This window comes from Dendrobates tinctorius, unplaced genomic scaffold, assembly GCF_039654945.1.
Source record: "Dendrobates tinctorius isolate UK_male_01 unplaced genomic scaffold, ASM3965494v1 ptg000165l, whole genome shotgun sequence".
NCBI lineage: Eukaryota > Metazoa > Chordata > Amphibia > Anura > Dendrobatidae > Dendrobates > Dendrobates tinctorius.
Genome location: NW_027361832.1, coordinates 17,718,194 through 17,733,045, shown reverse-complemented (window position 1 = coordinate 17,733,045; position 14,852 = coordinate 17,718,194). Strand labels below are relative to the sequence as shown.

At 40.2% G+C, this 14,852-nt stretch overlaps 1 protein-coding gene across 3 annotated transcripts in view; it reads right to left on the bottom strand.

Moving 5' to 3' along the window:
- The window catches only part of MMP16 (matrix metallopeptidase 16), a 299,876-nt gene that overhangs the window by 30,552 nt on the left and 254,472 nt on the right, over positions 1-14,852 (bottom strand). For all 3 annotated transcript variants that reach the window (XM_073550535.1, XM_073550536.1, XM_073550537.1), the window contains one exon: positions 13,857-14,077. In XM_073550535.1, coding sequence (XP_073406636.1) covers positions 13,857-14,077 — 221 coding nt within the window. The remainder of the gene's footprint in view (positions 1-13,856; positions 14,078-14,852) is intronic.

Here is a 14,852-nt window from a genome sequence, read left to right as displayed (position 1 = left end):
TGGCATGAAAAGCACCATCCATCAGGCCAATATTAAGTTTTCCTGCCTTATAGTGATGTGAGTGAATGCGATATTTTTGTCCCTTCGCTACGACATCAAAAGTATATCTGCAATAAATATCAGATCGATGCAAACCCCAACATTCATCACTAACCACTGGCTCCAAAAAGGTCTGGGAGCTGAGCTTTGATCAGAGGAAGCTTATTCCTCGGAAGTGTACTTCCCTGCCTCTGTGTAAATGAATCTCAGTCTTTGTACCTTTTTACTCAGCGCAAATCTCCATTTGTCATTACTTGTTCACTGCACGATTCCCCTACTTCAATCGAGGTTGAAGTGTCAGCTCTCTCTCAATTCTCCAGTTACAATTAGTTTCTCTCTTCCCCAGCTATCATGAAGCCCATATGTTCAATGTCAGGGTGATATGTCCCCTCTTTGGAGATGTCTTATCAATTTTAATTTTTATCTATGAAATAGTTCATCAGTATTAAAATCACAGTAAACCTCTTGGCATTTTCCAGTTTTGGAAATCCCCTGTCCCGTTTATTTAAAAAACAAAAAAAACCCTGCTCTTTATTCACCCTCCTAAGGTCCAGCCAGCGCTGAGTCTCCATCTCTGTTCTTGGTGTCTGATAATGTCTGCAGCACTGTCACTAGGTGAACCATACTGCAGCCAATCGGTGATCTCAGTGACTCACCTCGAGCAGGACCCATGGGGTCACTGACTGGCTGCAGCGCTGTCAATAAGACATCAGCACTGCAGAAAAATATAGACACTGAAAGCGATGGCAGAGACAGCACACTGAATAGAAAATTATCACTGATTCATTCTGGAGAGATTTTCATACAAGCACTATGAAAAATTTGTCAATATAATTTTACAATTCAGCAATGATATGCCTATGGGGACCTCTTACTAAGACATGTCTAAGGTTTGACATTGACATTTGGTTAAAAATGTAAAATTTGCACTATCTAGTAATATTTTCATGGAAGTCAAGTCAAATGCTTTTGTAAACATAGCAGCACGGTGTGCTGCTTTTCCAGCATCTTAATTATAATCTATAGCCTGGAGGAAAAGAGCAGAAGGTCACTTTTCCTGTTTCATAAACTACGGGAATTAAAAGGTCATGGATTCAACAATTAAAGGAAGTGTTATGTGGAAGGGAGAGACAAACGTACCTAACGACATCGTTGGCTTGGACACAGGGTATATAGGGTACAGCTTGCAGTTTTCCTACAGCATTAAATGAAAGCAGAGCTGAGCTGTAAATGTAATTTACATGGTAAAATAATAGGATTTAATAACAACGGGGTCACAAATGGAAAACGCAAAGATGCCAACATGGAGAAACTGTTTGCAGCCTGTCTAATTATCTCTGCCCTCTTATAAGCAGAGACCAAAGGATAAAGCCAGGCTGCCAGATGAATGGGGCATTTCTAACCACCAAAATATTTTTCTTTTAAATGAACTTTCTAACAAGCAATTATGTCAGACATGATGTTATTAATGCATCTAGACAAGGGTTGTAAACATTAACCCTTTTTTTTTACTTTAAAGAGTTATACCCCCAATGGTAATTTTTTTTTCTACGAAGCACAGTATATACATGGCTATCATTAAAGGGAATCTGTCACCTATTTTTTCGTATATAAGATGGAGCCAACGCCATCAGGGGCTTATCTACAGCATTCTGTAATGCTGTAGATAAGCCCCCGATGTAACCTGAAAGAGAAGAAAAACGAGTTAGATTATACTCACCGGGGGCGGTCCGGTCCGATGGGTGTCGCGGTCCGGTACGGCACCTCCCATCTTCTAGCGATGATGTCCTCTTCTTTGCTTCCCGTTGTGGCTCCGACGCACTGCTCTGCCCTGTTGAGGGCAGAGCAGAGTACTGCAGTACGCAGGCTACGGGAAAGGTCAGAGAGGCCCAGCGCCTGTGCACTACAGTACTCTGCTCTGCCCTCAACAGGACAGAGCTGTGCGCTGGAGCCGCGACGGGAAGCAAAGAAGAGGACGTCATCGCTAGAAGATGGGAGGCGTCGGACCGGCAAGCGACACCCAACGGACAGGACCCGGACCGCCCCTGGGTGAGTATAATATAACTCATTTTTATTCTCTTACAGGTTACATCGGGGGCTTATCTAGATAAGCCCCTGATGGCAGAGGCCGCATCTTATATGCGAAAAATGAGGTGACAGATTCCCTTTAATATATAGTGCAAGACTAATATAGTTTTTTTTTGTGTCTTTTTTCATCTCCTTCTTCCACTCTATTCATCCAGCTTATAACATAGCAAGGCCAGTCTTATACTTATCTACTAAAACTACATTTCCCACCAGCGCCCTGCTTCTCCTCGGTGCTGCTGGCCCCTTCCTCTGCTCTCCTTACTGATAGAGACAGAGCTCAACATGAGAATCTTTTATTTATATGGCTGAGGTGACGACTGAAATGTTTGAAGTTAGTGATTGTGACTTGCCGTTTTACCAATATTACTTTTTACAAACTCCACATTTCGTTGTTGGTTCAGGGATCTCATCAGAGCATGAATTTGCTCTCCCACTGCAGTCATTGCAAAGCTGATCAATACAATAGCTGAGGTGTGCTACAACCCGGCTGTGAGGGCAATGGTGATGCCATGAAAGTGTCAATGTTTAATTAGATAGGATCATAGGTGCATCTGTTTTTAATGAATTAGACAGGGTCATTAGGTACAAAGTTGGTGTCTGTGGATCTTCAGAGCCAAACAAGGTTGAGCAGTGTTACAACCCAGCTGTCAGATGTTTTATTAGACAAGGTCATTAGGTGCATCTGGGCATGCTCGGCTGACTGCATTAGAGCTAGTGAAAGACAGATTCAGTGTCAACGGAGTGTAACGAGAGCCTGGTGGGATCATCAGTAAGGGCATAATATCTAGAAATCAGTGCAGTTTAGAAAAAAAATGATTTTGTATGGACAGACATGATTAATTAACGTACATATGTACAAAAAAACTGAGACAAGATTATGATTTTGGGATTAACTCTTTAAAGTCCAAGTCAATTTAGAGGTAAGGAAACACTACACACATTAATACTAATCATTCTGACAACTCGCTGATCAACATTCTACATTAACCTCTAAGAACTGAGTGATGTATATTATGTATAATCTAAATTATTCACCCCACCTCCATCATTACACATTGGATTTTTTAGCACAATTGACAACCTTTCTTGCAATAGACCAATCAAGAATAGTTTAAACAGCTTAGCACAACTAATATAAAAGTGGTTTCTCCAAATTAATCACAAAATGCCCCTTTCAATTACTACTGGTGCCAGCGTCAGGTGCGTGACCTCGAGTATGCGATTTGCATACATTTGGTGATGTGTTGACTAGACATGTGCGGCCTGACAAGTGTAGTTGGCATATGGCAGAAAATATTAAAATCACATACTTGCGGTCACATGACTGCCCATCCTGGCAAGGGCACCAGAGAAAAGTAAGTGACTTCAACCCTAAGGCCGGACAACCCTTTTAAATTTGAACTCTGAGTCCAACTTTATCTCTGGGAATATTCTGTGTCTTTTCTAACTTTTTATCTATCTTTTTCCTTGTTTATGCATAGAAATGGTCTCTCCTCTTAGGTTTTCAAGAGATAGAAAAGTTAAGTGTATTAGTTACAATAATTGGATGCCATTTTCAATGAGGAAGGGGCTAAGATTACTCAGGAATGGTAAAAGAAGCTGGTGTCTGGCTATGCATCACATCTGCAGCAGGTTATAACAGCCAAAAAGTGCATTACTAAGGCTAGTTTCACATTTGCGGACGGAGGGCTGCGGACTTCCTCCATGAAGCCCCACCCCCTGCCGTGCCTCCTCTGGTTTGCTCTGCCTATTTCTGCATGCGGCCTGCGTACCCTATCTTTAACATTGGGTACGCAGGCCGTGCCGCAGTATGCGGATTCCGCCACATGCGTCGTTTTGACGATGCGGCGCCCGCATAAAATTCCAACATGATGCATTCTACGCAGGTCGCCACACCATCAAAACGACTCATGCGGCGGAATCCTCATACTGCGGCACGGCCTGCGTACCCAATGTTAAAGATAGGGTACGCAGGCCGCATGAAGCAGCATGCAGAAATAGGCGGAGCTGACCGGAGGAGGTACGGCAGGGGGCGGGGTTTCACGGAGGAAGTCCGCAGCCCTCCGTCCGCAAATGTGAAACCAGCCTAAAAACTAAAGATGCCTGTCATGAAGGGGTGAATATTTCCGAGACTGCAGTAGTCAGTAAAAGTGTCAATTTGATTTGAAGAAACTACTTGTTATAAATAAAAAAAAGGTTTCTTCAGCTTTCTTCCTGTGTACCCACAAGAACAGTGGCAGGAGCACAGCTGATAGACACAGGACCAGTGATCTCTCCTATCCAAGAAGATTAACCCCTTCGATAATGTGAACCAAAAGAAAAGCTTTACACATGGCCATATCCCGAATAACAATCATAATCTTTATTGAAAAAACAACAATAATATTGATAAAAACATGGGGTAGTTGCCACAAGTACAGAAAAAAAGATGGTGGATATATCCTTGATTATTAACCTCATATACACTAAAACATATATACGAGTATACCTAGGAATATAGTGGTTTTATACTATTATTCACATATAGAATCAAATATATAGTGCAATTAGTTCATTAATTATATATTATCATTTCAAATTGTACTGACAGAAAGATTTTTGCAGAGTCCAAATGAGAGCACATACATTAAATTCTAAAGAAATCCACGTTATATAAAAGCAAAATTGCTATAAAGTAATAATGTGCAAAAGATGTGCTCTCAGTCACACAAAATAAGTGTAATTAACTATCAAGATCCAATAGCACAAGTAATAATGTCAGTCATGGTAACAAACAGCAAAAGCCTAATTAGATATACATAGGCATACAGTGGTATAATTACCTAGAGAATACAGCCCGGGGGACCCACCACACCCGACGTGCGTTTCGCTATGAAATGCTTCATCCAGGGGTGGTTGGGTACTGACCTGACAGGATATTTATGCAAGAAGGAACCAATCATCCAAGACCCTTTAATAATTCCTCTCCCATTCAGGACTAGCAAAACAATTGCTGCCATTGTCATAACAATGAGGTTGCAGCAAAATGGCGGGAGATGTTAAAAACAATCACTTAGAAACATGCTGGAAAGTTACCGCCGTTGTCCTAGAAACTACAATTGTGCAAGCCGGTCAGAAGGGTAACTTCCGGTGATTACGTGATCCTGTTGTCATCGTATCAGGATACACATCTGGTGATAGCACATGACCCCGGACACGTCACTTCCGGGGCTACGTATTCATGTTGTCATCACAGCAGGATCAACATCCGATGTATGCGTATGACACCGGGTGCATCACTTCCGTCGATGACGTTGCGGAGTAAACATCGTTATGATGGCAAACATCCCATATTCCAGAGCACACGGCGGTGATTTGTAGTGCGACTCCACGTCACCTAAAGAGAGTTAGATGTAGTAGCAGCATCACCGGTACGCTAAATAGCGTTGTAACGATGATAATAAGCAGCAATTAATGGGTAAGACCGAAGATCATATTCAAAACAGCTAAAAAAGGGGAGAAAAAGAGAAAGGGGCCAATAGCATGTGTTGTATCTAAACAGATGGTGAGAAGACTCCTTTTGCCTGTCCAAGAACCTATTGTAATGTGATCAGAGAGTGCCGATAGATTGTCATCGCAGGCAGGGGCCCGATGAGGACCCCTAAGGTTGCTATTTAAATATATCTAAACATAAAAATCAAGGCCAGAATTGCTATTTATTGTGTTTCCCACCTCTCAATAACAAGCCCTCAACGGAAAAATAAAAAATTATGTCTCAAAAATTGTGTCAGAAAAAAGGGTATTTGTGCAAAATTCAAAAAATTGAAAAATTGAAAAAAAAAAGACAAACCATATAAATTTGATATTGTTGTAATCAAACTGACCTGCAGAATAAAACTAACTTGTCCTTTGTTCTCCAAGGTGAACGCCGCATAAATAATACCCCCGAAAATGAAGATTTTCAATTCATTATACGTACACCAAATTTGATATTTAAAATGGAACTTGTCCTTCAACACACAAAGACTCATATTCCTACATCAAAGGAAAAAGTTGCAGAAAGCAGTTTTGAAAATATGAAAAAAGGATATTTGTCATATCAGGTGACAATTAAAGAAAAATAACAAAAAAAAATTCTTCTGATAACATTTTATGTATTCTCATATTCTTCCATTCCATTACATTGAGAGATTCTGAATGACACACTGCTGAACCGGCGTGGAGGTCACTCACTTGCTTGATTTGCAGTGACACATAAGAATAAGCTGTTGTGTGTGTGCACATGATTAATGATACCATTTATAGCAATTTTAGGATTTGTACTCTGCATTTTTCACTAGTTTTCTACTCTGCAGGCTCTATAGGCAATGTTGTGTTGCCCTTGAGCTGGTGGATAGAGATATTAGCTGCTATGAGTCACCCATACACCCAGTATACAGAAACATGAGATATTCCTGCTCTTTTATGTCTCTATAGCACAATTTCATAAGCATCAGCATGGAGGACATTTTACAGCGGTACTGAGCAGTGTATCTGTGAATCCAACACTGGGGTGAGATAAAACAGTTACTAGAAAGCAGAACCATGTGTGTGTATGTGTGTGTTTGCCTCTAGCACACTCTCTCTTCTTTCCTACTCCTTTACTTCCGCCTCTCCATAAACTTGTCTTCAGCAACTTAGGTTTTATCTTTATTTATGAGTGAATGATGAGTTCAGAATTCAAGAGGAGGCGAACAAGTGGCTCATAAATTAAAAAAGAAGAAGAATATTTCTCTTAATATTAAAACGTATGATCTTTTCACCCCGAAACCTTCTCTTCTCTAATGTTAAAACATACAACCTTTCTTAATAACTGAGATTTTCCATGACTCCTATTAATTTGGTTGCCCTTTCATGAACTTTCTCCAGCTATCTGATATTTTAATGAGTCACATAAGTACTTTACAAAGGGATAAAATAATAAAGCCATGTAAATACCAGGAGATCTTGCTAGCTTTCAAAGCAGCAGACTGGCACTGTGTGCTATAATTAAGTCTATCATTAATAATTATACCGAAATTTTGGGCCATTGTAACTTAATAGTGATCAACTCAGGATATAGATAGTGTGGTTTTTTTTTAGCTGCAAAATGTCTAACCTTTACACTTGACAAACCTAAACTTGAAATATTTTGTTTAATGGTCCAGAAAGTTTCAGAATTCAACACTTTTTATACTTTTTTGGATCACTGAGCTAGCCTGTTCACTGATGGCCCTGAGAACTCCACCAATCTCTGAAACAAAAAGTCCAAAGTGCTCAGTTAACGGTTCATTTAGAAAAGTTGCGTGTGGCTGTAAGGGTGAGTGCACACAGTGCAGATTCATCTGCGGATTTTTCCGCGCAGATTTGCAGGTAAAACCGCAGGTAAATTGACATGCTGCGGATTTAAAACCGCAGCAAATCCGTGTGGAAAAATCCGCAGCATGTGCACTGCGGTTTTGAGATCCCATTGATTAGCACTGTACTGTACAATGCCTGCGGATCTGCTTGCAAAATCTGCAACGTGTGCACATACCCTTAAAGGGAATCTGTCAGCAGGTTTTTGCTAGGTAATCTGAGAGCAATATAATGTAGGGGTAGAAAGCCTGAATACAGAGATATGTCGCTTACTGGGCCAAGTGTTGCTGTATCAATAAACTTAGTGTCTCAGCAGCAGGAGATTGTCACTATAGGGCTCGGCATTCAGAGCACTGCTAGAACACACCTGAGAAAACAGTGATTGCATCAAAATGACATGCTGATAGTTTCCCTTTAAACGATCACTATATGCAAGCTGATCGACGGCCATTTATTGGCCCATTTACACAGGTCAACGAACGCTCTATACACACAAAACGTTCAGTAAAATGACTTTTGACTTTCTATATGCCAGTCTTCAGTCTCCGAGAAGAGCGGCACATTGACAGCCACTTATAAAACTATTGATGCGCTTTTTGTTTGTTTGTTTTGAAACAACGGTTACCCTTCAAGCAATTTCCAAAAATGTCGGAAGGTCAGAAGTACCATGAACTGGTTATTATTGTGGTGTTTTTAAACGCTTTCTGCATACAAACACTTTATGGCATAAATTAATTTCCCTAGCCGGCTGACCAGAAGGAAACACTATAAATAATCTGGGCAGTAAATACACCGATGTGTCAGGCAGTCGCGGTGACATTTGAATGTAGAACAAGCTATTTATGGCTGGGATAAAATGTGATAGCATCCCGCTACGTGATTCCATCATGATAGACTCTTTCCATTTAGCAATCAGACATCAATTGAATAAGCAACATTCACAGTGATTTCCTTTGGTCCAGGCTGCGGAAAACCGTGGCATATTTTACGGTTAATGTTAAAATGGTCAGTGAACCACTACAGATGAAGCAGCGCAGAGCATAGAAAAGAAGGGCTTTAATCTCTGCCGGGGTTGTCACAGTAAGAGGTCTGCGGTCATCAAGGAGACAATTGGGAATTTATTGGCTTATTTACCCTTTTTTCTATTTTTTTTGCTTTTCTTTATTTAATGGCTTCTTTTGATCAATTTTATGGCTATTTATTTTTCAACAGGAAAAGAGCAAACTGGATAAAGTCGTGGGTAGAGATGGTTTTGTATGTTGCAGCCGGAGTTAGTAAAATCGGAAGTTCAGTGTTTTTCGACTACAGCTGACATTTAGGCAAAACTGACAACTGGATGTGCTGCCATATTGGTCCCTAATGCGCTAGGGTCTCAGCGGCTGACAATCTGTCACTTTGATGTTGACAATTCTTGCCGGGAAAGTGGCATTTCGCTTTTAGTTGCTCACGAAAACACTACTCGCAACCTTTGTATTGGGAGGAATTGCTCTTTACGTTGACAGTGGTGCAGTCATAGAAATGGCTTTCGGGTGCTTCTTATAAGTCATAGGTCCAAGAACGAGCGAAATTATAGGAAAGGGATAATTACCCATGGGCCTCCACCACCCCTGGGACTCCTTTTTCTTTGTGAGGACTTCAAAAACAATGCCTGAAACAATGGCTTGGCACATGGAGAGGTAGGACATTGGTGATAGGGACCACCCATATCTAGGTTCACCTTGACGTGGCTGAATGGCTTTTACAGTTTTGATGAAAAAAAATTGTTAACCTTACGTTTTTAACATTTACAGAAGTAGTGCAGTTCATGTGGTCATTAAAGGGGTATTAAAGGGGTATCCCATCTCCAAGATCCTATCCCAATATGTAGTAGGTGTATTAGCAAATACCTCCAATTCTCTATGTCTCTTCCCTCATGAGCAGGACCTTAGGAATCCATGGTTATGCCCACTAGCAACTAGTTAACTGTCACTATATCAGTGGTCATAACCATGGACACCTACAATCCTACAATGCCTGCACATGGTGAAAGAGACTTAGAGAATCAGAGGAAATATACTACATTTTTATTTGGAAGCATTTGCTAATATTGTTGTTATTATTATTACACCTGTTACATATTGGGATAGGATCTTGGAAATGGTAATACCCCTTTAAATACAGTGTTCTGAACAGGTGTGGACACAGTCAGGAAAGGGTCCCTGCAAGTCCTTTGCAGTCCAAGAGCTCATCATAATGCCCAGTTCCACCTGCATTGGAAAAAAAGTGGCTCCCTTACCTCTTGGCTGCACAGGTTGCAATAATGGTACAGTTGTGCTCAAAATTTTACATACCCCAGCAGAATTTTTGCTCTCTTGGCCTTTTTTCACCAAAACTTTTTCTCCACTCATGGTTTGTGGTTGGGTGAAGCCATTTATTGCCAAACTACTGTGTTTTCTCTTTTTAAATCATAATGACAGCCCGAAACATCCAAATGACCCTGATCAAAAGTTCACATACCCTGGTGATTTTGGCCTGATAGCATACATAGAAGTTGACACAAATGGGTTTGAATGGCTACTAAAGGTAACATCCTCACCTGTGACCTGTTTGCTTGTAATCGGTGTGTGTGCATAAAATCTGAGTGAGTTTCTGGGATACAGACAGACTCTGGCAGCTTTCATCCAGCCACTGACGTTTCTGGATTGTGAGTCATGGAGAAAGCAAAAGAATTGTCAACGGATCTACTGGAAAAGGTAGTTGAACTGTATAAAACAGGAAAGGGATACAAAAAATATCCAAGGAATTGAAAATGCCTATCATCTGCGTTCAAATTGTGGTTAACAAATAGAAAATCAGGGGCTCTGTAAAAACAAAACCACAGTCATGTAGACCAACAAAAATTTTATCCCCCAACTGGCAAGAAAATTGCTCGGCATGCAAGAAAATCCCACAAATAACATCAGCTGAAATACTGGACTCTCTGAAAACTAGCGGTGTGGCTTTTTCAAGATGCACAATAAGGAGGCACTTGAGGAAAAATGGGCTTCACGCCAGAAGAATGCCACAAAGTATCTCACCTGCAATACTCAAAAGAGCTCAGCGACAAGCCTCAAAACTTCTGGAACAAGGTAATTTGGAGTGATGAGCCCAAAATTTAACTTATTGGCCACAACCATAAACATTACATTTGAAGAGAGGTCAACAAGGCCTATGATGAAAGATACTGTAAAACACGGAGGTGGCTGCTGCTCTAAATTCTGCAAAGAGTTTGTATGTTCTCCCCGTGTTTCCTCTGATTTCCTCTCACACTCTTAAGACATACTGATAGGGAATTTAGGCTTTAAGCCCCCAAAGGCTTCAATGTGATGACTTTGCCTTCAAATTCTCAAGATCTCAATCCAATCGAGCATATTTGGGAAGTGCTGTAAAAGGAACCTGATCCAGAGACCCTACCTCATAACTTACAAAACTGAAAGGATCCTCTGCTAAAATCTAGGTGTCTGATACCACAAGACATGGTCATCGGTCTTGTGGAGTCCAAGCCGTAATGCAATGTTTGTCAACTCCAGTCCTCAAGACCTACCAACAGGTCAAGTTTTCAGGATTTCCTTAGTAATGCATAGGTGACGGAATTACTGCTTGAGCAGGTGATGAAATTGTCACCTGTGCAATACTAAGGACATCTTGAAAACTTGACCTGATGGTGGGTCTTGAGGACTGGAGTTGAGAACTACTGCCTTAATAGATCAGAGTTGTTTTATTGAGAAAATGATTGAGAGCTACACAATAGGTCACCCATTCATCCCGAGAATGGGGCACTTGAACACAGCAATGGCCACAGGTGAGGGCCACCCTTCCATTCATTGTCAATGGTTTCATTCAATTTCTATAATCTAATCTACAAAATATCTATCTCCATTAACCATTCCTTTAAACTACAGATGTCATTTAAAAACCAGCAGCCCATAAACCAGACCGACTCTTAATGTACCGTATATCCTCCAAGAGCTGATATAAACCACAAAGTGTGAATTTAAATATATCTACATTTCATTATTTATAAAATAGGACACGTTCAGTATCTAGGAACATAAAAAGCCTCTATGAAAATGAAATGCTTTACTACATTGCAAATTTAGTAGTGAAATTTTAATGCACAGACCCAGAGCTCCACATCAATATTCGTAATTAACCTAAAAATATTGCAACCCATAAGTAATTGAATATTGATTTGCAAAATGCCATGTGTTTTATCCACATAGAGGAAAATTGGTGATGCCTCTGTGCACCAATAAATTAATAGAGAGATATTACTTAATATTCTGAATTGCTATGAAATATTATAGGAGTTAAAGGGCTGTAATACAAGTGTAATAAGAAATACTAATGTAGAGACTGGATTTGTACCAGGGAGAAACTCCTTACATAAATACTATCCTGAGTCTGCAGCTTGGGAGGCTTGTAAAGATGTCATGTAATGTGCCGGAAGCTCTGGTGAAATTGCCCGTGTAAAATGCATCAATGCAAAAGATAGGGTCAGACCACAGTGGCTAATGTGCATGTCAATTTCCTGATACAACAGGAAGTTAGAGTCTAAAAAATGCCACGGTGTTCAGTCAAACTTACAAGATTTCTAATTTTTATTTTTAATAAAAAAAAAAAACAATAAATCATTTTCTGCTGCCACAATCTCTTTAACATCCCACCCTGACCTTCCAAAAGCCATCATCTCGGTGTGCACCATGCAGCCAGCAGGGAATACTGGGATATTTCAACTTTCAAACGAGCAGAATTGTGAATGCAGCTCTGAAGTATTGTACAAGCTATAAAAAGCCACTCAAGTTGTGAGTGGGGAGAGTGAGACACCGGTAGAGGAAGGGTGATGCTAAAATAGTACTAAAAGGTGAAAATATGTCTAAGGCCTCTTTCACACTTCAGTTTTTTGGATCAGTTCAAATCCGCCAAAAAGTCATACAAGCGGATCCGTTGTTAACTGATGTGAACGGATGGCACAGGATCCGTTTTTAGACGGATCCTGAAAATGCGGAAATTTAAAGGAAGAGAGAGAGAGAGAGAGAGAGAGAGAATTTTTGTTTTGTCTGGCACCCAGAAAGAATTTCGGGTTAAATTAGTGTCTGGAGGATCCGCCAGAGAAAAAAACGTTACAAGGTCCGTTTTGAAATCTTTGAGGATGGTGACGGACAGCAACTTTTGGCGGATCCTCAAAAAAAACGGATGCAACAGACAGCAATCCGTCACGATCCGCCATTAATGCAAGTCAATGGGGAAAAAAACGGATCCTCAAAAAAAATTTAAGGATCCGTTTTTTTCAAAACCTGGCGGATTGTGACTGATTGTAAAAAACGGAAGTGTGAAAGAGGCCTAAGGCTTTATTATTTGCATGACAAAAGCAGGATGTCTCCAAAACACAGAACAGGTGTCAATCTTTAAATTACAGTTTTTATCCGTAAATTCCCCTCCTGGTTTTGACAAACAATTACTGATGAAAAATTGATCAAAAATACTGACGTGTGAATGAGGCCTTAAGTAAAGAACTCTACTGCCTAAGTTAACCTAAGAGGAGAGCAACAGGTGGACACAAGATGTTTGTTTCTAATGCCTAAATGTCTTCATAGAATGAAAGGTTTATAAATGACACTTCAATTAGTTCCTCCATGAAAACCAAAATTAGGGACATTTTTGCAGCTTGTCACTCACCTCTAGTATTCAGCACAGCTCCTTCCAACCCATATCACCATCTATACGTTGATATGCCAGAATCATTTCCCCCACATGACCAGTAAAGCAAAGAAACAAGCAGGAGTAGGCCACAAGAGGAAACGAGAAAAATGAGAACGCTAACGCGAAACGCGCGTCAGGGGTGGCACCTGGCTCCCTGGCACCATACTAATGGGTAAGCACTAGAGCACTTTTTTCTTAGCATCTAACTTCTCTCTTCATTGGCGTTCCTAATGGTTGTGATTTAGGGCAGGTCCCTTTATATGAAAAACGCCATTTTATTTATACTAGTTTTTGGTCATATTATGGTAAGAGGGATTTAAAATTGATATGATGCTGGATATGTGACTTTAATGTATTTTATTTTATTTGCTATTTTATAATATTTGCTTGTTGTATGCACCGGATCCATGTAAAAATCACTAGGGTCATATGTGATATATCTTATACCATCAATGTGTTTTTGTGTATAGAACTCCATCTTTCTTTTTTCTTAAGAGGAGGCAGCTCGTTGTGAACAGGCCTCAGAGATTTTTGAAAAATTACTAGACTTCCATGTGCCTCTTCTTTACAAAAACAGGGGGACCTTTGTAATTTGAAATTAAATATAAAGTGTTTGGCATCAAAGTGTGAACATTTATCAATCTTTATCTTACCTTAAAGACAAACATTTCCCTGCGTAAGATCGCCAATGTGTTGAAATTGCCATCACAGATGTTGGGCTTTACTCCTGGATATGACGGCCTGTCTCCTCCATTTGGAGGCCTAGGAGGTCGAGGTTGTCTGTCATTCTTTCGAGGATCTGCTGGTGGGTTAGGCCGATGTGGTGGCACTGTGGGAAGAGGTTTTGTTGGTGTAGGGATCTTTTCAGGTGGACCTAAGAATAAATTCAGAGAAGTATAAATTCAGTACAGTAGTTTACAACATGTCATGTAATGGAGATACGGTTCTGTTAGACATAAAATAATAAAGTAGAAAATTAACACGAAAAAAAAAAATCTAAATAGAAGAAAAATAATACAATGAGTTTTCCAATCAGAATCAACCCTTTTCAAAAAGTGATCCTGGCGTCGCTTCGAATTTTGCTCCCGACATCATGGGACATGACTTGAGTCAGCATAAATAGCAGCTCTCCATTCAGACTCATAGAGGGGGATTCTCACAAAGGAAACATCCTCTAGGATCTATTGTGACTTGTTACAGGGAAAATCCAACATAAAAGTATAGCATTGTTTGGGGTGTTTGCTATATAGAATTATGAAAAATTGTCTAAATGGTTATAAAGGAAAACGTTACTTATTGCATTAACTTAGATTCCAGATTAGATTTAGATTTTTGCTACACAATCTGTCAGCAACATGATGTAGGAGCTGAGACCCTGATTCCAATGATGCATCATTTAGTTTCCTGGGTGCAGCAGTTGTGACACAATCACAGTTTTTTCTGCTGCAGATCTAGCAGAGCTCGGAATGATGAGCTGTGTACAATCCCACCCACACCACTGATTGGCTGCTTTCTATGTATATTGACTGAATGCTGCAAATCATTGCTGGGGGGCGGGGTTGGACCAGCAAGCATGCGGCAGCTAGTCAGTGATAATATACTGCTAATTAAACATTGAATCTATTTAAACAATAACATACAGTCTAGTA